Genomic DNA, 27,981 nt, shown 5'->3' on the forward strand with positions numbered 1-27,981 from the left:
CCCCTGCCACTGACTCTGCTCCACCTGTTGAGCTTTTTGCGGCTAACCGCACACGCATTCCTGTCACTGGCACAGCTCTCGTCCAGCTCGATTTCAATTCTGGTACTACATTCCCATGGTCCTTCTGCGTAGCTTCAGTTGATGAACCCATCATTGGTATAGACTTCCTCCGTCACTACAAGCTATCAGTGGACATCGACGATTCTTCTTTACTCTCAAAATCAGGCATTCGCATTCCATTCTCGACACGCACCACCGACACCTCATCCTCTATCATCGAGAAACGTCGCCGCTGTGCGGCACTCTCCGTCGATTTGGCTACAACCACGTCTTCTCTCATCCACCTCCAACGTGAATCCTCAGCCCTCAGCGCTCTTCGGCGCCGTCTTTGTGAATTACAGGCTGAAATCGACTCCTGCGACCGCACAATTGCGTCTCTTACTCCGCCCCACAACGTTGTTTTACCGCCGGACCGCTCCTTTTCTGGTCGCCGTGTTTAACACGACGCCGGGGCTACCGATGCCATGGACGCAGCGCCCATGGCTGACACCTCGCCTACCCAGCATGACGTCGCGGTGCCAACGGTTATCGAGCGGCGCTCGGTTGCCACCCAGACCCCACCACACCGCCACAACACCGGGCATGCCTTACGGTGCCCTTGTCGCCTGTAGCTGTCACCTCGACGCCTCCACCACTGACCCACGAGGCGCCGGTTGCAGTAACGACGCCCGTTCCGAGCTCTGCCACCACACATGCCGCCGCCGCCACCACATCCATACCGACGCCCTCGAGGCACCACATGCAGGTCAGTCCAGCATCTCCCTGTGTTGCCCCACTAGGACAGTCAGGTCGACGACTCCACACATCAGTGTGTGCAGTAACAACGAGTACTGTACATCATATTCTCACGACACCGGGACCGCCCATCAGACACAAATTGCGCAGGCTTTTAATCCGGAAAAACTCCTGAGTGCACATGCCATCATATCCGAACTCTTAGACACCAACATCATTAGACGTTCTAGCAGCAGTTGGCTGTCTCCTATTCATTTAGTAGATAAACCCGATGGCACGTACAGACTTTGCGGCGACTACCGCTCTTTGAATTCCAGAACAATCATGGATAACTATCTGGTGCCACATATTCAGGAATTCACACAGTGGTTGCATGGCTCTCAGGTTTTCTCAGTAATAGAATGTAAAAAAGCATACCATCAGATATCGATGGCACCAGACGATATCGAAAAGACGGCAATTATCTCACCCATCGGGCTCTTTGAATACTTATACATGCCTTTCGGGTTAAAAAACGCCGCGCAAACCTGGCAGAGATTTATTGACGAGGTGTTACGACCTTTCCCTTTTGCATATGCATATTTAGATGACATTTTAATCTTCTCACTCTCTAGCAAGGATCATCAAGCCCATCTACGTGCTGTCACAGACGTTTTGTCAAGCGCAGGTGTTGAAATCAACCAGGACAAATCGCAACTTGCGCTTTCATAAGTAACTTTCCTCGGACGCGTGGTTTCTGCTGCAGGTATCGTGTGGAGGTAATTACCAACGTCCTACGACCGAATGACTTTCAAGGGTTACGATGGTTCCTCGGCATGGTTAATTTTTGTAGAAGACACATTCCCCATGCGGCGGCATTACAACTTCTGCTTACCGATGCGCTTCGCGGGAAGAGTACTTCAGGCACGCGCTAAGTTCAATGGGTAGATGAAATGATGACGGCTTTCGACAAACTCAAAGCGGCCGTTCAGACAGCAGTGACTCTTTCATATCCTATGCCGGACGCACAGCTTTCGCTTACGACAAATGCAAGTGACTCAGCAGTCGGCGCCGTGCTCCACCAACATTTAGGTAGTTCTGTCGAACCGCTGCATTTCTTATAGCAAAAACTGTCACCTGCTCAGACTAAATGGTCAGCTTTTGATAGAGAACTTTTCGCGGTTTACGCCGCCATTCGCCACTTTCAGGATGACCTCGAGGGACGTGCCTTTGTCATTTACACTGACCACAAACCCCCTGCGGAGGCGATCCGCAATCCGAGCGCCAACGCACCCCCTCGCAGACTTCGCCATTTGGAATACATTTCACAGTTTTCAACCGACGCACGACATGTTCGTGGTTCCGATAATGTGGTCGCTGATTTTTGGTCGAGGATCGCAGTAGTCTCAGCTGACATATCCCTCACTGAACTTGCATGCCGCCAGCGGACTGAACATGAAACTCATGCTGAGTTTGATAGCTCAACCTCAACTCTTCGATTTGAAGACCATCCGCTCCCAGATTCAGACCTTACACTAAGGTGTTACATTTGAACTGAACGACTCCAACCATAGGTCCTGCTGTCCACCCGACAACCCAATTTCCATGCACTCCATGATTTAGCACACCCGGGCGTCCGGGCCACGATCCGCCTTGTGACTGAACGTTTTGTGTGGCCTGGTGTACGTTAGTACTGCAAACGGTGGGCACAAGCGTGTGTAGCGTGCCAACGTAGCAAAGTTTCCTGTCACACCCACCCTCCTCTCGCCCCCTTTGATGTACGTTTTCGCCTCGTCCACATTGACATTGTGGGACCCCTTCCCCCTGTGGGCCCATTTAACTACTTATTCACAATGACAGACAGAGCGACCCACTGGGTCGAGGCTACGCTCATCACCGACGCTTCCACCACAACGATAGTCTGCACCTTTATCGAGTCGTGGATCTCACATTTTGGCTGTCCCTCCTTTATAACAATGGACCAGGGGCGCCAGTTTGAAGTGAACCTCTTCGTATGGCTCTGTCAACTGTGCGGTGTAGACAGATTCTGTACGACAGTTTACCACCCTCAGAGCAACGGCCTGGTGGAGAGGTTCCACCGCACCTTAAAAGCAGCAATCATGGCACATGGTGGCCAGTGGACAGACGCCCTCCCATGAGTTTTACTGGGCTTGCGAACCGCAGTCAAGGAGGATCTAAATGCTTCACTTACAGAGGTGTTGTGTGGGGAACCCCTCGTCCTCCCCGCCGAATACGTCGACGACTCACCTCCGTTGCCAGCTATTGACTTGCCCCCTTTGTTGGAGCGAGTACGATCCGTTTTCTCGAAACTCCGCGTGCCAGCTCCCAAGACGCACTCGGCGCCACGAGTTTTCGTCCACAGACAGTTGGCAACCTCCACACATGTCATGTTATGCGACGACACAATTCGCGGAGCTTCACAACCACCTTATTCAGGCCCACACCGGGTGGTCCGGCGGGGTGTAAATACCATGGACATTGATATTAATCAAAAAACAGTTACTGTTTCGACACATCGCGTGAAACCAGCCTGGACGCTCTCCGAACAATCGGATGAACCTGTCCCAGCCGCCGCCCCGCCAACTCCACCTGTTGTTCACACTGACACGACCTACGATGATGCGTGTGACGAGTTTTCAGGTGATGATACGACGTGTGACAATGATGATGCGAGTGACGATTATTCGGGAGGCCATACTGCGTGTGACGATGTCCCACCTCCCTAGTGCACGACGCCGAACGACGATCGCGGGCTGGCAGCCTCCTCGTTCCCCTCGCTACCTAGAGGTTGGTTGGTTGTTTCGGGGAAGGAGACCAGATAGCGAGGTCATCGATCTCATCGGATTAGGGAAGGACGAGGAAGGAAGTCGGCCGTGCCCTTTGAAAGGAACCATCCCGGCATTTGCCGGGAGCGATTTAGGGAAATCACGGAAAACCTAAATCAGGATGGCCGGACGCGGGATTGAACCGTCGTCCTCCCGAATGCGAGTCCAGTGTCTAACCACTGCGCCGCCTCGCTCGGTCTACCTAGAGGATTATGACTGCAATTAGACAGTTTTTTCTGTATATTTCTTGTACTTTCCTTTTCAGCATTACTTGACACTCAGTGACTGGGCATTGATTAGCACTAATTTTGACATTTTTCACAATGTACCGATGTGTACCATTTGCTTTCTTATTGTACATGTATTTTTTTTCTCTTGTTTGTTCTGTATGTCACTCTCCTGCATTCTTCTCAATCTGTGCTGGAGGGGGCTCTGTAGCGATCATACAGTAATAACCTGTACTTCCCTGCATACCTATGTATATGTCTTTGCTATATTTAGGATCTTTGGGTCTGCTAAGCCTGGAGAGTTGGAAAGAGTCGAGTGTTTACTCTTGCACTGTGATGTTAACCTGTGAATATTATCCGAATAAATCGTTGTTGTGCTGTAAGAAGTTTGTTTATGGGACTCAATACCTACCAAAACTCTACATGTCCATTTGTTCCCCAAAAAAGAATGCCATAGCTAAGAATTGGATGTACTTATAAATAATATGTAACTAAAGGACACTGCATGTTATACACTGATTATAGGGTTCTAAGGGCATAACATGCTGATGACATTCTGTTTGCAAGTACCTTTGTGTGTTCACACCACTTCAACTGAGAATCAATATTCATTCTTAGAAATTTTGCATTTGTCACATAGCCTATAGAGGTGTCATCTACATTTAACTTAACATTGTCATTTTTCCTCTTCAGGCTGAAATTCATGGCATTAATTTTCTTTATGTTCAATGTCACTTTATTGCTTATTGACCAGTCATAAACTTCCTTGAGATTTTAATTTGCTTTCTCTGCAAGGAGTTCTCTTGTTTTCTCAGTGACTATAATATTGCTGTCATCAGCGAAGAGAAGTTTTTGACCATGAGTAACACTACTGAGAAGGTCATTGATGTATATCAGGTGTTGGTCCTAATATGATACCTTGTGGAATCTCTATATTAATGTATTTTGGTTCTGCTAAGTGTTTTACTAAATGTTTAGATCTATTTGAAGTTTGTATTATCTCTGCTCTTTGTACCCTGTCTGTTAGCTATGATTGACACCAGTCATTAGCTACCCCTCTTATTCCTAATGCTTCTAATTTATTTAATAAAATCTTGTGATCGACTGTATCAGAGGCCTTAGAATGATCCAAAAATATGCCTGTGACACACTCATCTTTATCAAGAGCATCAAGTACAACATTTGTGAATTCTACTATCTCTGACTCCATATATTTGTCACTTCAGAAACCAAACTGTGATTTGCTTAAACGATTTTATTTATTCAGGTAATTCATTAATTTGCCTTTCATAATTGCTTTTATTATTTTTGAGAATGGTGACAGCAGGGGAATGGCCAGTAATTTTCTATGTCTTCTGCATTACCTTTCGTAAGTAAAGGTACAACTCTTACCTGTTTTAACTACTCTGGAAATGTCCCTGATGTGAAGGATTCATTTATTATATTTGTTAAGGCCCAGTACACACATTGGTCTTCATCTAAGCCTACTGACCTTTTATTTTTTAGTTTTTGAACAGTTTTATTGACTTCATTCTCTGTGGTTGGAAGTAACATCATTGTAATTAGTGCAACATTATTTATAGGTGTTATATCTGCTTTGAGGAATTCTTGCTGTAACTTCTCTGCAATACTTGAAAAATGCTCGCTTATATACACTCCTGGAAATTGAAAAAAGAACACATTGACACCGGTGTGTCAGACCCACCATACTTGCTCCGGACACTGCGAGAGGGCTGTACAAGCAATGATCACACGCACGGCACAGCGGACACACCAGGAACCGCGGTGTTGGCCGCCGAATGGCGCTAGCTGCGCAGCATTTGTGCACCGCCGCCGTCAGTGTCAGCCAGTTTGCCGTGGCATACGGAGCTCCATCGCAGTCTTTAACACTGGTACCATGCTTTGAGCGAGGGCGTATAGTGGGCATGCGGGAGGCCGGGTGGACGTACCGCCGAATTGCTCAACACGTGGGGCGTGAGGTCTCCACAGTACATCGATGTTGTCGCCAGTGGTCGGCGGAAGGTGCACGTGCCCGTCGACCTAGGACCGGACCGCAGCGACGCACGGATGCACGCCAAGACCGTAGGATCCTACGCAGTGCCGTAGGGGACCGCACCGCCACTTCCCAGCAAATTAGGGACACTGTTGCTCCTGGGGTATCGGCGAGGACCATTCGCAACCGTCTCCATGAAGCTGGGCTACGGTCCCGCACACCGTTAGGCCGTCTTCCGCTCACGCCCCAACATCGTGCAGCCAGCCTCCAGTGGTGTCGCGACAGGCGTGAATGGAGGGACGAATGGAGACGTGTCGTCTTCAGCGATGAGAGTCGCTTCTGCCTTGGTGCCGATGATGGTCGTATGCGTGTTTGGCGCCGTGCAGGTGAGCGCCACAATCAGGACTGCATACGACCGAGGCACACAGGGCCAACACCCGGCATCATGGTGTGGGGAGCAATCTCCTACACTGGCCGTACACCACTGGTGATCGTCGAGGGGACCCTGAATAGTGCACGGTACATCCAAACCGTCATCGAACCCATCGTTCTACCATTCCTAGACCGGCAAGGGAACTTGCTGTTCCAACAGGACACTGCACTTCCGCATGTATCCCGTGCCACCCAACGTGCTCTAGAAGGTGTAAGTCAACTACCCTAGCCAGCAAGATCTCCGGATCTGTCCTCCATTGAGCATGTTTGGGACTGGATGAAGCGTCGTCTCACGCGGTCTGCACGTCCAGCACGAACGCTGGTCCAACTGAGGCGCCAGGTGGAAATGGCATGGCAAGCCGTTCCACAGGACTACATCCAGCATCTCTACGATCGTCTCCATGGGAGAATAGCAGCCTGCATTGCTGCGAAAGGTGGATATACACTGTACTAGTGCCGACATTGTGCATGCTCTGTTGCCTGTGTCTATGTGCCTGTGGTTCTGTCAGTGTGATCATGTGATGTATCTGACCCCAGGAATGTGTCAATAAAGTTTCCCCTTCCTGGGACAATGAATTCACGGTGTTCTTTTTTCCATTTCCAGGAGTGTAGTTTGCTAAGTGTTATGGATTTGTGGATCATTAATTACCTTCTCCCCCTCCCTAGCAGTATGTCATTCCGCATTTCTTTGCCTCTCCCTGATTCCTTTTTCTATAACATCCCAGACTGCTTTGCTTTTATTCTCTACATTATATATTATTTTGTCATTAAATGACTTTTCTGCAGCAATCAGCACCTTCCTATAGATCTTTTTGTATCTATGATACAAATTTAAGAATTCTGGATCATTGCGAATCTTTTTCATGGAACTGAGGTGTTTAAGTGTTTGGGAGGACTTCTTAATACCTGCTGTTATCTATCTGTTTTTGTGAGATGCTGATACAGACATGCATATTTTTGTAAATGCTTTTTCATAGTTCGATTTAAAGAATGTGAAGAATTTAGAGAATTTCATATTCACATTGGTTTCCTTATACACTTCATTCCAGCTTTGTTTTGCTCATTCTTTTGAAAAATCTTTTATTTTGGTTCCTGATCGATGTTGTTTGAAGGCTTGTAGTTTGTTGAATGATTTGATGCCTGATTTTACTGTTGTTATTTGACAGAGATGGTCTGATAGTCCAAGATGCTTTACAGCTACATCACATTTTTCCCTGTCTATATTTGTGGCCACATGGTCAATTACTGATGCAGTCATTGCAGTAACCCTTGTTGCACTATTGACCAACAGGGACATGCAGAAACTTTGAAGGATATTTTTGAAGGTGCTTCTGGATTCATTTACGATATTAGTGTTGATGTTGATGTCCCCACACAGAATTATGTTGACCTTTGTTCTTGAGACTTAATCTAGAACTTCTGTTAATTTATTGAAAAAAGTGTCCACACTATCACTGGGAGATCTATACACACACACAATGACTAATTTCTTGGTGATATCAAGCCCCATTAATTGAGTAGCTGATATTTGAAAGTGCTTGTCTTCACTTACCGTACTGAGTTCATGTCTTGAGTTGAGCTTTTATTCCTTTGCTGATATAAATGCATGATCCTCCACCTCCTGAAGTAGTTCTGCAGTAAGAGTTTGCCCTTTCATACAATGATAATACTGCATATTGGATTTCTATGTCTCTTCACCAGTGCTCAGTAACTCAAACTACTGTGCAATTCAAAGATTGGAGCTCAACTTCTAATAGTTGTATTTTATTTTTTATTGATTGCATGTTTTGATGGAGGATTGTTAAGTCTGTGAAATGCCTCATGTTTTCTTTCCAATGGTTTGTTTTTCTTTGTGACATCTGCTATGTGTGATATTTGGAGTGTTAAAATCTGCCTTGTGAGTGATTATTTCAGTATTTTTTAAACTGCTGGAGCTACTCTTTAGACAGGGGAACCTGTTGTTTGGATTTATCCTAAAAAAGACTTACTTTTCCTACCCATGATAACAGGTATTGGACCATATGTGGCCCGGGATCCACCCCCTATAGTTTCATGAATCAGCTGTACCAATCTTCCCTTCCCAGTCCTGTTTAGGTGTAGGCCATGCCTAGTGAAACCCCATCTGTTGATAGTCCTGACAGGCACCAGAGAAACATGAGCAAAGTTGGCTGTCCTCATAGCCATCCCTAACCCCACACTGATTCATCTCACAGCTCCATCAACGTGTGGATCATCGTGACGACAGAACAGCTCAGCAAAGTGTACGTTGGTGCCATGAGTCAGGGAAGCTATTTTGTCCAGGTCACCACCTATATCATATGCCCCATCCCTGTTTAAACTGTTAGCCACTCCACCCACTGTCACTACATGGTCCTCTTTTGTAAAGTCCTTACGTAAAGATCCTAGGCCCTCTGTCACATGACTTAGCCCTGCATTTTGCTTGAATATACTGGTGGCCTGGTACGCTGCCCCAACACTTTCCTGTAACTGAGGGCCTACACCTCGCCCATGGCTACTACCTAGCAGCAGCACTTTCTTCTTTCTAATCCTTTGTACATTCCTAGGCTTCTTGGCCTTGGTTGAAGTGTGCTGCACATTTCCTGCTCCTCGTTCTACCTGAGGCTCTTCTCCACTTAACTCTTGGAGTATTCTACCAATAAATCGAAGCCTACCTCCTACTTTACGCACAGCTCAGCCTATGTAATCACTCCATTTTATATCGCTACAGAGTGTTACACCCAGGTATTTGTATGAGTTGGCTGATTCCAACAGTGACTCATTGATATTATAATCATAAGATACTACTTTCTGTTGTTTTGTGAAATGCATAGTTTTACATTCTTTTTACATTTCTGAACGTTTAAAGCAAGTTGCCATTCTGTGCACCACTTTGCAATCATATTAATATCTGACGGCATATTTATGCAGCTTCTTTCAGATAATAGTTCACTATAGGTAACTGTATCATCCGCAAAAAGCCAGATTTTACTATTAATATTGTCTGCAAGGTCATTAATATACAACATGAACAGCAAGGGTCCCAATACACAATCCTGGAGTATGCGCAAAGTTTCTTCTATATCTGACAAGGAGTCTCCATCCAAGATAACATGTTGAGTCCTCCTTACCTAATAGTCCTGCATCCAGTCACAAATTTCACTTAATACCCCATATGATCGTACTTTTGACAATAAGCTTAGGTGTGGTACTGAGTCTGATGTTTTTTGGAAATCAACAAATACAGCATCTACCTAACTACATTGATCCAAAGCTTTCAGTACGTCATGTGAGAAAAGTGCGAGTTGGGATTCATGTGATCGATATTTTTGAAAGCCAAGCTGGTTGGCGTTGACAAGGTCATTCTGTTCAAGACATGTCATTATGTTTGAGCCCAGAATATGTTCTAAGATTCTACAACAAATAGATGTCAAGGATATTAGATGGTAGTTTTGTGAATCACTTCTTCTACCCTTCTTGTCGACAGGTGTGACCTGTGACTCTTTCCAAGATCTGGGAACGGTTTTTGTTCCAGGAATCTACGACAGATTGTAGTTACAAATGGGGCTAACTTTGACGCAAATTCAACTTTGTTCAGTTTTAACGATTTCAGCTGTTTCTCAACACCACTACCATTAATACTTATTTCATTCACCTTTTCAGTGGTATGAAGATTAAATTAGGGCAATTCTCCTGGGTTTTCCATTGTGAAAGCAAATTTGAAAACGGAGTTACTCTCAATTTCAGTTCCTGTCTCATTCACTAAGGACTTGACACTAACTTTAGTGCCACTAACAGCCTTTTCATACGACTAGAATATCTTTGGATTCTGTGGAAGATTACTTGACAATATTCTGCTACAGTAGTCATTGAAGGTATGCACATTCTCTCTTAACAGTCAAACGTGTTTCATTCAGCATCTCTCTATCTATAGCCCTCACTTTGTTGTACACCTTTTATGTAATAATCTCTGTTCTTTTAGACGTTTCTTTACAGTGACTGTACATCATAGGGGTTCCCTCCCATTCTGAACTGTTCTACTGGGTACATATCTATCTAGTGCATGGTCAACTATTCTTTTAAACTTGAGCCAGAGCCCCTCTACATGTTCCTGCCCTGTGCTGAAAGTTTCAAGTTACTCACTGAGCTATGACACTACTGATTTTTTTTATCTAGTTTACTGTACATACATATCTTTCTGCTTGTCATACTTATCCTTTGTCCTTTGGTAATCATTGTTGTCACAACCACATCAGGGTTACTGATACCAGTTTTGACTTGGACATCCTAAAAGAGATCAAGTATTTTTTGCCATTATATCCAATATGTTTCCATCATGAGTGGGATTCCTAACTATCTCTTCTAAGCAGTTCTCAGAGAACGCATTTAGTAAAATTTCGTAGGATGTCTTATCTCACCCACCACTAACAAAGGTGTAATTTACCCAATTAATTGTTGGATGTTTACAGTTTCCGCCAAAGATTACAGTATGATTGGGGAACTTACACACAGGTGAACTGAGGTTTTTTTTCTAAAGTTTTTGATTACATCAGAATATGAGCCTGGTGGGCGACAGAAGAATCCAATGTTCATGTTATACCCACCCCTCTTACTGAATCTTGCGCAGACAGTCTCAGATGCAGGTTCGATTTCTACCTTGGTGGATTTGAGTTTCTTATCTACTGTAACAAATACACAGCCTCCATTTCTCATTCGCCTGTCATTACGATATGCACTTAAATTTTCCCCAAAAATCTCACTGCTATCAGTTTCAGGTTTCAACCAGCTTTCTGTATTTAGTATTATGTGAGCTTCATTATTTTTCATGAGCATTTCAAACTCTGGCACTCTGTTGTGAATGCTTCACAATTTACCATTAGGATTTTAATACTGCCACCTGTGAGAGGTAGTTCTTTTGATCTTACACTGGTAAGTCTGCATCTCCTACAGCAATCATTATGTTGACTGGGTCGATAGTCACCTAATCTGAAAAACCGATGTCTGCCCCCTGCACACAATCAGCAACCTGTGAGTGTATGTGAATTGAACCAGTGACCTAGAAACGACAGAGAGGCTTTGTCCTACTGCAGCCCTCAGTTGTTCACAACCCCACAACAGGTCACAGTAGTCAACCCACCCCACTGCCACCCCACACCGAACTCAGGGTTACTGAGTGGTTCGACCCCCAGTGCCCCTCCGCCCCCCCCCCCCCCCCTCTGGGATCGTCTCATATCAGACAAATGTAGCCCTAAATGGTTTTGTGGTAGAGTAATTATGGTGTATGCGTAGATGGAGACAGCCATCGCCAGCATAGTGTAACTGAGGCGGAATAAGGGGAACCAGCCTGCATTCGCTAAGTCACAGGGAAAACGGCCTTAAAAACCATCTACAGGATGGCCGGCACACCAGACCTCGACACTAATCCACTGGGCGGATTCGTGTCGGGGACCGGCATGCCTTCCCACTAGGGAAGCAGTGCATTAGTCTGCGCAGCTAGCTACGCGGGCATCAGCTACCGGAGTAGCAGCCTATGATATGTAGTGTGCACCTGACCCATGTCGGGGGACCCTACAGTTGGTTGGTTGGTTGGTTTGGGGAAGGAGACCAGACAGCGTGGTCATCGGTCTCATTGGATTAGGGAAGGATGGGGAAGGAAGTCGGCCGTGCCCTTTCAGAGGAACCATCCTGGCATTTGCCTGGAGCGATTTAGGGAAATCACGGAAAACCTAAATCAGGATGGCCGGACGCGGGATTGAACCGTCGTCCTCCCAAATGCGAGTCCAGTGTCCAACCACTGCGCCACCCCGCTCGGCCCCTACAGTTCTCAACGCTATGGCGCAAGTCAAGGAAGTCACAGGCTAGTTTGTCACATAATTTTCTAAGTCTCAGGTTCTGCCCTTCCGCTCGACTCATAACCAAAGAGCCACAATCAGTTCTGTGGAGAATGCTGCAAATTGTGAGCTTTGTTGAAACTCTATGCTCAAGGCCGGTCTTCTCAACCTTCTCTGCCAGTCGCTGGAATGATCCAAGAATGACCTCGGAACCCAGATGGCGGGCATCATTTGTTCCACATGCACCACAATATGCAGCTGGTTGCACCCTATTCCCTCAATCGCTGCCAGAATAGCCTCTTAAACTTGTTGAATGAGGCCCCCAGGCGTACAAACTGAGTACCCCTAGTGTCCTTTCCTGTTCCTTGCTGCCATAGGTTTGAGTGGCCGACGATTAATTGACCCCCTAATTTTTTGTGTTTGCCTCCTTCTGACACCGAACCCCAACTGGTTTCCCCAAAATAGGTGATGTGAGTCCCACTGGTTCCATTTCAGTTCCAGTGAAAGATAGCACCTCAAACATATTGGTTAGGGCGATTAGTAGAATGTCCTGAGCTCTACCTGGTCCCCAGTCCAACCTGTACAGAACGCCTATACCTACCATTGACACGCCGCTCACAGCCATTTGGGCAAATAATGACAGATCCTGTACTTTCTGTAAAGGAGGGAGGATTCACGGAAGAGAGTAGTACTTGAGGTATCTCTGGCACAGGTATCACAGGTACACGACTCTCGGGAGCACTTCCACCAAACTGATACGCAGCAGCTGCCAATCGTTTGCAAGTAGTCAGAGCGATTTCCAGTTGCTTACAAACGTCAATCAACTTATCCCGTGTTCGAGAACGCCATTCACAGTGAGGCTGCATATTGGCTTGTGCAATATATTGCAAGGCAGTGAAAAAATAACTTTAAATTGAGCCCGCTGATTATCTTATAATCTATTGAGTTAAAAAGGTGCTAATTCCCTATAGGAACTGAAGCAGATACACAATACAAGATTTCTATTCAGTCAACAGAAAAACCTCTGGTAGAAACTACTAGTTTCCTAAAACGTTTTGAGGTTAATTACAGTTATTAGTAAACTCGAAAAGAGAGTTAATTTATGATAAATGCAGGTAATATATGGGGCTACTCCTCTTTAATGAAAAACTAGATGTAACACAATATGTTAGTTAGAAAATCTGCTCAAGTAACCAAATTACAAACGCCAATTTGCTACAAATTGTTCGTAGATTACGCAAAGGTCAATGGTAGCTTCCGAAAATTCTCAAAAAACGCACGTTTATCTGCACTGACATACAATGATATTCAGTAGAGAGCCTATGTACAGGCGCTCTAATGTTCAAGGGTGATGTATTCTTTGGCGGAACTGTGACCACAAACGCTGATTTGTTATGAAATAAAGTCCGTATGCAAAACACTCGTACCCGTAACTTACGGAATATAGCTTTGTAAATGCCCGTAAATTCTCAGAATAACCTGTTTCTCACGTAATAGTACAACAAAATTAGAGAACGATTCTTTTTAACGAGGATACGCCTCTTGTTCTATAAAATTTTAAAAGAGCACAATGAGGTTTAAGCCTACAATTAACGATAATAGTACGAGATTGTCGCAGCACTCGTGAATATTCGAAATTTCACAATTTCCCGTCAGACACCGCGCTCAGTGTCAACTCTTAAGTTTGTGCGTAAACGCCTTGCTGACCTTGTCGAGATAGATACAAGGACGTACCCAGGATCAGAACTGGGGGGGAGGGGGGGGGGGCAGGTCATACTAGTCTCAGGAAACAAGGACTCGAGACAACATACAGCGCTTCTTATTAAATAAAACAGTAAACCAGTGAAAAACTGCTTTTAATAAACATTTTAAATACAAGAATGCACTTGTACAATCCGAGAAAACATGCAGCATTTCTTATTAAATCAAACAGTAAACTAGTGAAAAACTGCTTTCAATAAACATTTTAAATATAAGAATGCACTTGTTTAAAAATACAGTTTTTAATTCAGTAATAATCTTCTAGGATTTGCCGCAAATTTCTCAATTACTTTGTTCTCTAACATCTCGCAGTTTTCTTTTACATAATTGCGGTGTACGCTCATCAGGCACAATCTTGTGAGCCTTTCTTCTCCCATAGTGCTTCTGAGCCACGTCTTCACTCTTCGAAGTGTGCTGAAGGATCGTTCCACAGTCGCTGTTTGTAGTGCTTTTTTCATGCTAGCGAAAAAAAAATATTGGTCTCGTTAAACAGGTCGACTACTTCCATGTCCTTTAATTTAACTTCAGTTATATTCTTTTTCCTCCACAAATTGTACCATAGTTCCAGTTGTCCGGCAATATCATCCAATCCATAAAATGTTTTAAACAATTCTGCACTTTTAAGGAAGTCTGTTACACTAGAATTACTCATATTCAAGGGATGTAGCTTATTTAGAGCAAAAGCTGGTGTATTTTCTGGTGAAAATCGTATATTTAATGATGGCATGAATGATTCGATGTGTGGTATTACCAGCGAACGTCGCCAGTATTCGTTGTCATTTTGGGATGGTGGATTGTTTCTGAATTTTTGCTTGCAAGCAAAACGTGGAACAGTAATTTCTATTTCCAGTTCCTCTGCTAGAACTTGTGCTTTTGCAAGTAATTCGCTAGTTTGTCTGCTTCCTTTCGATCAATACTGAGCACGTCAAGGATTCCTCTGATGTGTTCCCTCACCGCGATCATATCTACAGACTTAGACTGCAGGACATTAGCTACTGGTTCCAAAACTGCTGAGTATCTGGCTATTGTTTGTAAAGACTAGATGAACACTGGTTTGGTAATGGCTGAATGCAACTGATTCGCAGATTTCCTCATTGCATAATTTCCCTCAGTAGACAATTTTTCTAGAACTCTCACAACCTCTGGGAAATTTTGAGAAAATAGTCTGATGGACTTATATTTTTCAGACCACCTCGTCTCACACATTCTTGTTAAATTGGGAGCGTATTTCCGACGTGTACTCGATTCTCTAAAAACGTTTATAGTGTCTTTCGCAGTGGCAACAGTATTCCTAATTTCCGGCACTGCATTTGCATCGTTCACCATAATGATGAGTTTGTGGCTTGAGCAATGAACGTATGATGCTCGATAATATTTCTTTATTAAAATGGCTTGTACACCACTCTCTCTACCTGCCATTGTAGAACAGCCATCGAAGCCAAATCTTACACAGTCTTCTGCTGGAGGATTATTACTGATCAAGAAAATGCCAATTGCTTCGGCGATTGAAGAGGCATTTTGTGACTTCAGTTCTATAAAACCTACAAATTCTTCCCGGATTTTCACTTTTCTTTCGTCGTAGAACAGCACGCCTATTGATAGCTGTTCCTTACCAGCTATGTCAGCTGTTTCATCAGCCAATACTGCATAAAACGTCGCTTTTTTAATCTCAGTTATTATATTCTCCTTAATAACATCGCCACACAAATTTATGAATTCATTTTGTATTTTTGGCGATGTGTAAACAGCATTGCGACGACATTTTTCCAGATGACTCTTTAACTTGTCGTCGCCAGAATCGATTCTTAAGTTCAGTAAATCTAATAAAACACCTTCATCTGTCTGTTTCCTCTAAGAGGCATATCATGTGTGGCGCAAAACACTATACAAGAAAGAATGGATGACAGTATTTGCCTGTTTTCATCGATTACTCTTTGGTGCACATTCTGCAATTGGACGTCCACAGGGACATTTTCAAGAAAAGATTTTGCTGCAGCTGACGCTGTTAAGTGAATGTGGGTTTTAACATGTTTCCGAGAGTCTTCATGCATATTCTTGAATTTTGTGAATGGCCTAATGATAAATGATCCCAAATCGCCTCTATCAGTGCCAGTGCCAGGAGGGAACAAAACACAGTGCTTGCATAGGGCGCCTTTCACAGACTTGGAGTATACTAGTCATGGTGCATATTGATCTAACCATGCATGATTAAATTTCCTTTGCAAATGGCCTGCATCACTTTCAGAATCATAATTATTTGAAGGGATCCAAGGATTTAGTAAGAGATCCTTCTTCTTGTCCACTGGTAGTTGGGAAGTTAGCCCAATAAACCGATCCAGATCATTTTCATTGCAGTAACTATTAATTACAATTTCCGAATCGTCTTTGGACATACAAACTAGCTGGGCTGTTGAGTGAGAATAGTGAACAGGGGCTGCTATAGTTACAAGTGCTGCTGATGAATTTGATTGTTGTTCAGCGTCACCTTTAGGTGCTTCAAAGCGTTGTTTTCGATTATTTACTGGTAAAACCTCAACTGAAGGGAGACTTTGGGTCTACCTTTATCGCTTAATATGTTGTGAAAGAAGGAGATGCACTGAACAACAATGTCTTCGTGTTGTAAAGGAGATTTTTTTTTTCTTTGGGAGAATATGCAACTTGCTCGTCGAAAATGCGAACGTGCGTTCCAGTAGCACTCTAGCCACCGATAATTTGTTGGTAAATAATCTTTCTTCGTCACTTAGTAACAATCCAGAAAATGGACTCATTAAATTATGCAAGTGAGCAAGGGCTTCAGGCAGCCCTAATGGGGCTTTTACTGAAGTGCCCGGTAGTTTTTTCGGTGATGGCCAGCTTTGTGGAACGTTCTAAAAATTATTTTATAAATCACTTGCACTAAATGTCTCGCCGTCTACTGCTTGTCATAACCCGCTCGTCAACTGCTGTTAATCTACAGTTAGCGTCAGCTGTAACTTGGTTCAAATGGCTCTGAGCACTATGGGACTTAACATCTATGGTCATTAGTCCCCTAGAACTTAGAACTACTTAAACCTAACTAACCTAAGGACATCACACAACACCCAGTCATCAAGAGGCAGAGAAAATCCCCGACCCCGCCGGGAATCGAACCCGGGAACCCGGGCGTGGGATCAGTTGTAACTAAAAAATTAATAGTTTAGGAGCAGAAAAGCATTTTACATTTAAATATGGTAGGAGAAACGATGTTGTTCGTTAGAAATTTCACAGTCATGATCCCTTACTGCCTACAAGTGAATACACTGTTCCTTGGCGACGTAACATGGCTGCGAATAGCAGAGCAGATTGCTTATCGCTAAATTTATTATTTCTATAAACTTCCCTGCCTACAGTAACGTGCCGAAGACGTAAAAATTACTCCCGGATCTGCGCGAACGAGTCCGAATGTCTTCTAGGGCGGGAAAGGGGGGGGGGGGCAGCTGCCCCTCGCTGGGTACGCCCATGGATAGATATAAATAATTCATATACGAGACGCCTGGTGAAGAGTCGTAGAAATGGTACATAGTGACTAGTAAAGATGAAACTAGGTGGAATATGAGTCATCATTCGCCCAAAGGTCGAATGAGAGTGGCAGCAGTTTCCTCGTTGTTATCTAGTTTGTAAATGTCCTACTGGGAGAATTATCTCTGATCAAACAAATGTGTCCCAAGATATGCACTCAGTGAAGGACTGCGTTTGACAAGGCAAACGTGAGTTATAGGTTTGAAATGTAGAAACGATGCCCGCAGCCGGCCGTGCTGGCCGAACGCCGGCACGGTAGCTCAGCGTGTTCGGTCAGAAAAGGATGTCTTACGACGTCTGTCCCGAGCAGATGCAACGAACAAAAGCGAACAAAATGAGATTAAACAAAAAAAAAAAAAAAATGGTTCTAGGCGCTCACAGTCCGGAACCGAACGACTGCGACGGTCGCAGGTTCGAATCCTGCCTCGGGCATGGATGGGTGTGATGTCCTTAGGTTAGTTAGGTTTAAGTAGTTCTAAGTTCTAGGGGACTGATGACCACAGCTGTAGGTCCCATAGTGCTCAGAGCCATTTTTGAACAATGCCCGCATACCCCAAACAATAAAGAACGCTTATTGTATAAAGAGAAACCTGAGTGTGGCAAAATGCGTAAACGGGGTATGTCTATAAACAAGCATTGCATACTGTGCTGAAAGTAACAGTCATTCATAATTAGTTCGCAGCCCGCCAATCTGTACACAACAAATGACTACCATTAGGAATCCAAATCTGAAAACGGTCTTTGTGAACAATATTTAAATGAATCGTGAAATGTGCGATTGGATTTATAGCATGTGGAAACACGGTAAGAATGACACGTGGAACTAGGTGCAAGACAAGTCAATTGTTTTTAACGTGATGTGAATACCTGTGTGTGTGTATGACCTGGCGATCTTCATAACTTCTCTGTTATAGCAGGGTTCACTCCCATCCATGAGTTGGGAGTTTTGTATTTTATTTCTGTTTGGATGCACTTTCTGTCGGTCTCATAAAATTTGTTCCACGGATATTAGAATATTAGCTGTTTTTGTTGTGGTACCTTGTCTGTGAGATGATTAAGAACCAGTCAGGCAACCGTGAGTAGAAAACCATCAACAGACTGCACTTTTTCCCATTAAAAGCATTCTGGTTCAAAATGACTCTGAGCGCTATGGGACTCAACATCTGAGGTCATCAGTCCCCTAGAACTTAGAACTACTTAAACGTAACTCACCTAAGGACATCACACACTTCCATGCCCGAGGCAGGATTCGAACCTGCTACTGTAGCGGTCGCGCGGTTCCAGCGCCTAGAACCGCTCGGCCACACCGGCCAGCAAAAGCATTCTGGGTACGTTGGCATGTCATCCGATAAAACATTTAAAACACTAAAATGTATCGGTACCAACGTTACAAAGAGCGCATGCACAACTGGCGTAGTCTTTCCGACACTAACCGCAACAAAACATGACACCCAGAAACTTGTTAATCTTAATTGATTCCATTATGGGTTGTTGGTGAAACATCGCGTATTGTTTTAACTAAACCAATTGCCAACAAGCCATGCGAAGCACAAATAGTCGGCCACATATCCCTCCCCTGTCTCCTGATACTGTAGTTATTTTTTGGCCAATAAAATCTAATAAATATAAAGTCAGTGGTCTAGTGAGAACGTCAGGAAAGCGATATATTGCAGTAATCGCTGTAGGGAAGTTCACAGATGTACGCGAACCCGGAATTATGGTTGACAAAACACACACTTTATTTCTAATAACATAGTGCAAGATAAAATCACATATTTAAAATGCAGTAGTCACAGTTGGAAAGCTGGAAGCAAAGAATGTCTGTGTTAACTCGCCTCACGGGAGTCTGGAGCCAGTATCGTAAGGAATCCCAACTACCGAGCAAACCGATAAATGTCATTATGGTCATCATACTTTGCGAGTCCAGGATGCCCATTTGCCAGGGTTGTTGTGTGTATGATAAAGATCATATGTGTACCACAATTTCAAGTCTTATATGAGACGTGACCCTAAATGAAGGATTATACGCCAAAATATGATTATTTTGGGGTTTTTACTCTCTGAGGGAGAAACAGTTGCGAAACAAATCAACTCTGTACCCATCGCTAGGTTACTACCAAGATATTACGAAGCACGGGCACAACAGTGAACTACACTCACGTTAAGACCATTTGAGTGTAAGAACTTCTTCCGATTCATACACCTCGCAGGGACCTTGTTGTGCAGTAAGTTTCATTTTAGCGCTGTGTTTCCATCACAGTTCGGCTCAGTATCAAAAATTTAACCAACAATGGATTTCGGCTGGGTGTTTCCCGTAGTGTATGATTTCTTATTAGATGTGGTTACACCAGCAACTATGCTGTGCGCTGTTTGACAATCATTCTCAGTTATTCGTGTTCTAGTTCGGTACCTAGCACGCCTCGTCAAACAAAGTATAACATTAATATTTGTATTAACTTGTGTAATTTAATGACAAGTAGTGATAACGAGGCGTACTGTGTTTCTACACCAAAAGTAAAGAAGGTGCAAAGAGGTGAGTTGCCAAATAGTGAGATAGCTAAGCACAGGCTCCATCAATATCGCACCGTATGCGAGAAGGATCCAGCGTTTTGCTCATGAACAGCAAATGACCCTAATAATTACTGTAAGACAAAATGAAAACATTGTGATGATTCTATACTAGCTGCTCTAACTGTGTTAAGGAAACACATGCAATCAAAAGAGCATATCAGTGAAATGAGTGGTACCACTGAAAAATCATGCGCAACTTGGCAAAGTTTTTGTCTAAAGGTACGACAACGCTGGACAAGCAAACTACAGAAGCCGAGCTCAAAACTGTCACGTTCCTAGCAGCTCATGACATTTCTTTTAATTCGAGTACAACTGACCATTTGGCAGCTATGTTAAAAAGTGCGCTTCCTGATTCTAAGACAGTACAAAATGATATTGCGAAAAGGAACAAAAGCACAGCTATTCTCAGAAATGCTATTGCACCTTCTTACAAAAATAATCTTATTCCAAGTTTCTAAAAGTAAAATTCTCCGTTTTGACCCATGAAATTACCAATATTGGGTCAGTCAGTTCTGTGTGCACTGTGGTGTTCTATTATTACAGAATGGAAGGCCAAATATTGAACAAACTCTTCAGTTTGACTGAAATAATGACAGTGTCAGTAGCTGGGACATCTGGGTCTAACTTGTATGAGAAGCTCACTCAAGCTCGAATACAACATAATATTCGATTAATAAACGCCATTGGGTTGTCTCATATGGTGCAGACACTGTGGAGGAGAAGCAAAATTCAGTGTCCAGTCTACTAAAAGAGTTTCTTCCTGGAATCATATTAGCAAAATTCATTCTTCATTCAGATCACTTTCATGCTAATGATGGTTGCAAGGCACTTCGTCGTTGAAGGATCTTGCAAGGGACGAACATGATTTCTTAAAACTAAGTTGCAAACGGCAATGTCAGCTAGCTCGATTTCAAAAACATATGTAGCTTAAAGTAAATAAAATACTACATCCAGCGCAGACTCGTTGGCTTTCATTTCTGTCTGTTGTTGAATGAATGTTGGAGCTGTCAGATGCATCAGTTTCTCTTTTTTATTGATCAGTGGGCAACAGGAAAGGTTAATAAGTCGAAAGAGATGCTAAACTTGCTCCACGATCCATTTATTGAACTGCATATCCTATTTCTAAAGTGGATTTTGCTCAAATTTAATACAATGAATGCTTACTTCCAGTCTTCAAAGTTGTAGTGCTAAACAAGGAAGAAATTTTTAAAGACGTTTTGCTAACATACTTGAAACAGGATCATGGTCACAAAGAGTCTCTGGACGTAATTATTGTTGATGCTGCAGAGGTTACAAATGAGACGAATCTCTTGGACATGAACAGCATGTATTTAGCAGCTCCAGATATGCCTTATTTCGGAACCGAGGCGAAAGCTTGATAGTGCCCCCCCCCCCCCCCCCCCCCCTCCCACCGCCCACGACCTCGAGCGTTTGAGATAGGACGTGAAAATTTTAAAAATAATCGATTTTTCAAAAATACGTATATTTTGTAGCGTACATCTTTCCCAAGAGTTTGACATATAAAAAAATATGTGGTTCAAGGAAATGTAAGACATGTTATTTGGTCTTAAGTGTGCCAAAGTGCAGTGCCACGCCTTTTCACACAGCATTCTTCTGTCGCACATCACTATATATCGTTCTGTGGTATTCAAACGTGTATATTTTGTAATGGAAGTCATCAAACCTATATTCAGGGCAGCGGAAATTAAAAGTGTTCTGTGGCGCCTCTCCTACTCCCAGTTGGTCCGTTTGACATCCATCCTACTCCCAGTTGGTCCGTTTGACATCCATTCCCCCTTAAAAAAAATTCACAATTAATACTTGGATGGGATTATCTGTAACCAGGACGATAAGAACTCTTCAGAAAAATGTGCATTCTTTATTGCCTATTAGCTAATAACTTTTTCTTTTTTATGACATAAAGTTAAATATAGGAAACATAAAAACAATAAAGACAAGAGACAAGCAAGACAGTACACATTTCTTCAACCCTCACAGGTCCCAGAATTTTTTCTCTCAAGTCTTGCTACAGCTTTACACTACGTGTTTTCCTTTCTGCTAAAGAATCTATTACCTCATCAAAGTTCGTCAAACGTTTTGCTACACGAAAAATCACAATGTCATTTTATAATACTGAAAAAGCTGTTGATACGAATAATATCCAAGACTGGTGTAGTTTCTCGATTTGATTACGTCTGTTTTGTCACTCTCTGCTAGTTAAAATGAAATAGGCCTTTTTGATAGTGCCGCAGTTGTAACACATTCCAAATAAGCGCGACTGTGAGATGTCCCCATTTCTTCTCCTTCCTCATTCTAACAATCAATCTTGTCACCACTGATTCTGTAACTATTCCTGTCATTGACAAAAGTTATTCTCTGGTTGACTTCACTAACTCTGCCGGAATCATCAGCTTAGTTATCCTACGTTTATTCTCCAGTTAGGCGTTATTATGTGTTTGTGCAACGCGTTTTCCGCGCTATTCCGAGAACAGAACTTAAGCGGCTGCTAACAGGGGACTGTACAATTGGCTCTTAGTACTGCAGCGATCTCGAAAAATTTTTCTGTCAAAATTTCAGTTTCTTGGATGTCCAGAGCAGATAATATGTAATCTTTCTTACCTGTTGTTCCAGTTAGTCGCTTGTTTCCAGTCTGGTAGTCTGGATCTATGGATTTCAAAAATAATAATTATAATAACACGGATCATTCGCGCACCCAGTCAACCACATAAACAAGCAGCAACTGTCATTCACCCCTTGAGGTTTATTCGGTTCATCCCCATTTGTGTGTGAAAAAATTTTCTATTTCTACATGTGATGGGGATTCCCCTGGCAGAGACATCATGTACACCATGACAGCAGTCAATAATCAGCATATGATTCTTTCAGAAATCAACTTACAATGTGTTCAAAAATATTCAAAAGGCAACAGGGATGCGTTTCAAAATCATACGAATAATCGATACACCAACATATGTTGGATCCTAGGCGATTCATGAAACAAGGCTTTTTTCTTCGAGAATATGAATTTGGCACGCCCTGAATTGCCACCCAGGGCAGATACCCTGGTTTGCCCACCCCCTAGATCTGGACCTCGTATTCAAAGGATATTTTCGCCATGTCTCATCTTATAAAGAATTCAATGAGAGATGCTTCATAATTCGTCACTGTAAACTAATTCAGATGCAGTTTGAATTTTGTGATCCTTTGCTAGAACGTTTCTCTGTATTATCTCCAACAAGACCCTTGCCTCGCACAGAGAGAGAAGTTGCATCTACTTTAACAATACTGGCAGATCTTATACCACTAGTTAAACCATCTGAAATGCAAAAAATGGATGATGAATGAGGTTCTTTGTCCTTAGATGTGCTTCCAGAAGTTCCTTCGGAATCTGAACCTGACAGATTTTGGCACAAGGTATGTTTAGCTTTTCATAATAATATGCTGTGTATTAACTTTAAAAATTTTGAGTGACAATCTGTATATGAAGGGGAAAGTGCTATCCCATGCTATAAATGTATATAAAAACAGGACTAATTAAAGTGCAATGTACCTACTTTTCAGGTTGGACAAATCTCATCCAACGATGGTGCACATTTTTATTGTGCTTCAACAGACTTCACCCTGGCTATACTATTACCTCTGCATTCCACAGCAGAATGTGAGCGAGTATTCAGGTAAGATAAAAGTCATTATTGGTTGTACTGTTACCATCCTTATCAGCAACTAGTGAGATTATTTAATAAATGAGAAAGAATGAGATATGACATACCAGTTTCAAAATATTCAAAATAATTTTTTAAAATTAATTTCCATTTAAAATTTTTGTTTTCAGCAAGATATTCAGAATGAAAATGAAGTTGACAAACCAGCTGTCTACATCTGCAGTGAATGTAACTCTCCTGGCATCAGAGTGCGCCAAATGGTGCTGCGCTACATTCCAGTTGATCATGTCTATGATTGAAAGAATGGCCGAAGGACACAATGAAGTTGATAGATTCCCAACTATATTAGACGATTACATCGAAGTCAGTAACAGTGATTAGATTCACCCAGACACGTTCAAACTGTTCTAGCAGTGACATTGTTTATTTTATGTAAACTGAATGTGGAGGGGGGAGTGTTTATCACAATTGTGTGAACTATCTCAGCATGCATCTCAGCCAACCCACACTACCACCTACTGCCACCTATCTGTAGTCCCTGTCCGTGTCCTCCATGCTCGCTACCTTGAGATTCCTACAGTAAATGTCCTAAAGAACAGACACCACAGATTCACATAACTGATTTCCTTCAGTGAGTAATGAATCCACCACCTTCAATGTTGATGAATAATTGTGTTTGGCCTGCTGTGGGAATATTAGAGCAGCAACCCTGGAAGACATGGATGGGGACTATGGATAGGTGGCACTGGGTGGGACTGTGGGTCTGCTGAGATAGCCCGCACAATTGCTATAAACTCTATGTCCAGGCGACAGAGTGGTTAATGGAGCTGCCAGTAAGCAGAAGATCCTGAGTTGGTAGCCCAGTCCAGCACACATTTTCACTCATTGCCACTGTTCTCCATAAAGTACAGATGTAGCTGACATCAGTAGTTCCTTCCAACCCCTCTACCTTCGGTTTACAAAATATGTAGCACAGCTGCAATTTCTGCATGGTGTCTGTTCTTTCGAACATATCCAAAAAAACAGACACCAGGCATTCATATAATTGTTTATTTTGTTAAATAGTTTTAATTTTTTTGTAACTATAGAACATAGACTAATTAATACTATCAGCATAGGCTGATATGGTAGTAGGTGAGCAGAGACTGAAAAATAAAAATGTATGATGTTTTCAGTTGTGTATGATGTTTTTGTAGTGGAAAGTGTGGTCCAATTGCAGTGACATTCTAACAACCCTGCCATTTACTCACTCTGTGTCTTTGGTGATGTTTCATAACAGTGGATGTTTATATCTCACATCACAAATGTTGCAGATGCAATTGTTTAATTCTGAATAACACGTCAACCATAGACTTCGACATGGAGATGTATTGTTATGATTATGGATTACAACAAACTCGTCTCATTATTGTATTTCCATCCTGAATATTTACTCTTACGTAATTAAGCTGAGGCGTATCGCATGTGTACACAAATAGAACTGGGACGTTAGTTTTGAGTCAATATTATTTTTGGATTATTAGTTTCGGCAAATATGTAGAATAGCCCGAAGTCTAGGTTAGGCTAAGAGGTGACAGTTTTATGGTATTTCGCGAAATCAACAAGTGTGTTGTCATGAGAATAAGTAAAATAATTGTTATGGTTATGCATGTTATGTCCAAAGAGTCATTTATGTTCACTATTTCGATGACAGCAGTACTGATTGCTTCAATAAATCTCGTGAAACGATCACCATTTAATCTGTGAAAATTACAGTGACATAACTATTCAAGCAGCATGTGCAAGGCATTGATGCAGAATACAACAATGCAATCGAAACAAATTTCTCAGGAAGTAGAATATCCAACACCAGTTAATTGTAGGTGCAGGAAATGTAAAGGTGCTTGTTCAGCTTTGCGTATCCGCATCATTTTCCAACAACGCAATTATGTACAGTGTGTAAACTTTTAGATGGCAGACCTTTCCCTAGTCTTGAATCGGTAGAAGTCGGTAAACGTCGGGAGGCTTCGGTAGACACGCAGTTTCAACTGCTGCCAACATTACGTAATGCAATGTGACATGTTACCGCATGGAGCGCTAGCATCGCTGCAGCGTTCTGTCGTCTGTAGTGTTTTTATAACTACTGCCGGTAAATACAATTGGTGTGTGCCGACAACTACAAAATTAATAGAGATGTCTGAAGCTGATGAGGCGCTTTACAACGTGAGGCACCCTGAATACAAAAATAGATTAAGAAGATTGGAGACCTAACCTGACCTAACCTAACATAACCCTCTCCTGTAGCAAGGAATCGGAGTTATAGTGAGCCTGTCTTCTGAAGATGTAGCGGTTCTTAAGTGAATATTGTGCTTTGTGATATGAGGATACACTTCATTGAGCTCGTACAGAAATGTATGCTCATCCATTCTTAAGTAATTGACGTACGACTTGACGTCTTCCACTGTAAGCTCACGTAACAAGTTTTGTTGAATGCTTTTATCGTGTCGTCGTAAAACCCACGGCTTCACCCAAATTAGATTAGTATTTCGTTCCATAGATCCGTGCTGAGGAGATCCTCGTGGATGTGGAACATGTCGATTTTTTTAAAGCTGAATTAACAATACTAATAGTATGAATAAATACATCATTTGTTTCTATTAAAAATTTCGCCAATGGAGTAGAAGGAGTTGGCCAGTAGTAAGTCTTTCAGGCTCCTTTTAAACTGATCTTTATTTCTAACTAAATTTTTTATGTTTCCTGGCAAATTATTGAAGATAGTGTTCCTGAGTAGTGGACCCCTTTTTGAACTAAAGTAAGTGCTTTTAAGTCCTTGTGCAGATCATTTTTGTTCCTGGTATTGTATGTATGAACTGAGTTGTTTGTTGGAAAAGAGATATATTATTTACGACAAATTTCATTAAGAAGTAAATATACTGAGACGCAGTAGTTAGTATACGCAGTTCTTTGAAGAGGTTTCTGCAGGAGGCCCGTGAATTTACTCCACAAATAATACGTATTACACGCTTTTGGACCTTGAAAACTTCGTTTGACTTCAAGATTTACCCCAAAATATTATCCCATATGACATTATGAAATGAAAGTATGCAAGCTTTTTCATTTTTATGTTGCCTATGTCTGCTAACACTCGAATTGCAAATACAGATTTGTTAAGGCCTTTCTGCAGTTCTGGGGTGTGCTCCTCCCAACTGAATTTATTATCAAGTTGTAATCCCAGCACTTTTAAGACTGTCAACCTCGTATGTATGGTTCCATTTTCCCCCCCCACTTCTTTTCCGCATGTGCACACAATGCAGTTGGAGTACGTAGAACTGCTGCGGTTAATAACAAGTTGTTGTCAGCCATCTTGAACTTTGACGAAAACTTTGATGACAGTGTAATACCCCTTGTAGCGCTACGTCAAAGATCTTTGTCAAATGTATTGGACGGAATATTGGATCACATCATTGATCAAATCTTTGACAAATAAATTTGATAGTGTAATACCGGCCTTAGTTGCGACTTGTCACTGAAATCGCAGAAAGCAGTGCTAAATTCGACCAATAGATGGCTCACGTCTTTGAATGTGAAATACTACTTGCGACTGCTAACTGTGACTGAAATCGCAGTTAGATTCTGTAAAGTTGTTATTGTGATATCTGCGACTTCTGAGTCACTGTGATTTCTAACAGATACGCGATTTCCTGCCCACCACTAATTACGTAGCTGACTGTGTTGTACAAGGTAGCCATTGTCTGCTTCGTTATTGTTTTGCGCTGTACTGTTCTGCGTGTTTTTATTGTGCAGTTGTGCTAAACATTATCAAAATGAGTGAAAAGGCAGTTGCTGGCCCATCTCGGAAGTCGGCAACAACCCCTACCGGTAGGCCTGCGGTTAGAAGGAAACCAGTATTACGTAGCGATGCTCGCAAAATTATATTGCGTGTGATTGAATGCTGCGAAAGGGAAAGGGAGCAGAAAAAATTGCTTCACCCCATTTACAAATCTTCAGTGAGAGCTGCTACATACACAGGACAAAGCATGCGTAGCACTGGAAGATTCAAACAGTTTTCCAAGAATCATCCTGGCGTATCACCACAAACGCCTGGCAAGAAAAGATGAGTTTCCATTTCAAATATTTTGTTCGCGACCACTTCGAAGGAGCCCCCTATTTCGTCCGAATTACCTTATATTTTATTTTTCCTTGCTACCGTATTGCTTTGTGTCGAAACACCACTGGTTACTGTATTATTTCGAAACACATTCATATTACTGTACATTGCTCGGATGAATGGTTTGTGAGCGCATAGTAGACAAACATATATAGTGCCAGCACTGCTACTGGTAGGCGTATCCCGTCCCCCCGCAACGGCTC

At 42.6% G+C, this 27,981-nt stretch overlaps 1 protein-coding gene across 1 annotated transcript; it reads left to right on the forward strand.

Moving 5' to 3' along the window:
- On the forward strand, positions 1–24,574 carry LOC124613933. Its single transcript, XM_047142685.1, has 4 exons — positions 1–805; positions 23,331–23,383; positions 23,531–23,643; positions 23,802–24,574. The coding sequence occupies exons 1-4, from the start codon at positions 520–522 to the stop codon at positions 24,010–24,012; spliced, it is 663 nt and encodes a 220-aa protein (XP_046998641.1). The 5' UTR covers positions 1–519; the 3' UTR covers positions 24,013–24,574.
- The last annotated feature ends 3,407 nt before the right edge of the window (positions 24,575–27,981 follow it).

This window comes from Schistocerca americana, chromosome 4, assembly GCF_021461395.2.
Source record: "Schistocerca americana isolate TAMUIC-IGC-003095 chromosome 4, iqSchAmer2.1, whole genome shotgun sequence".
In the NCBI taxonomy this organism is placed as follows: Eukaryota; Metazoa; Arthropoda; class Insecta; order Orthoptera; family Acrididae; genus Schistocerca; species Schistocerca americana.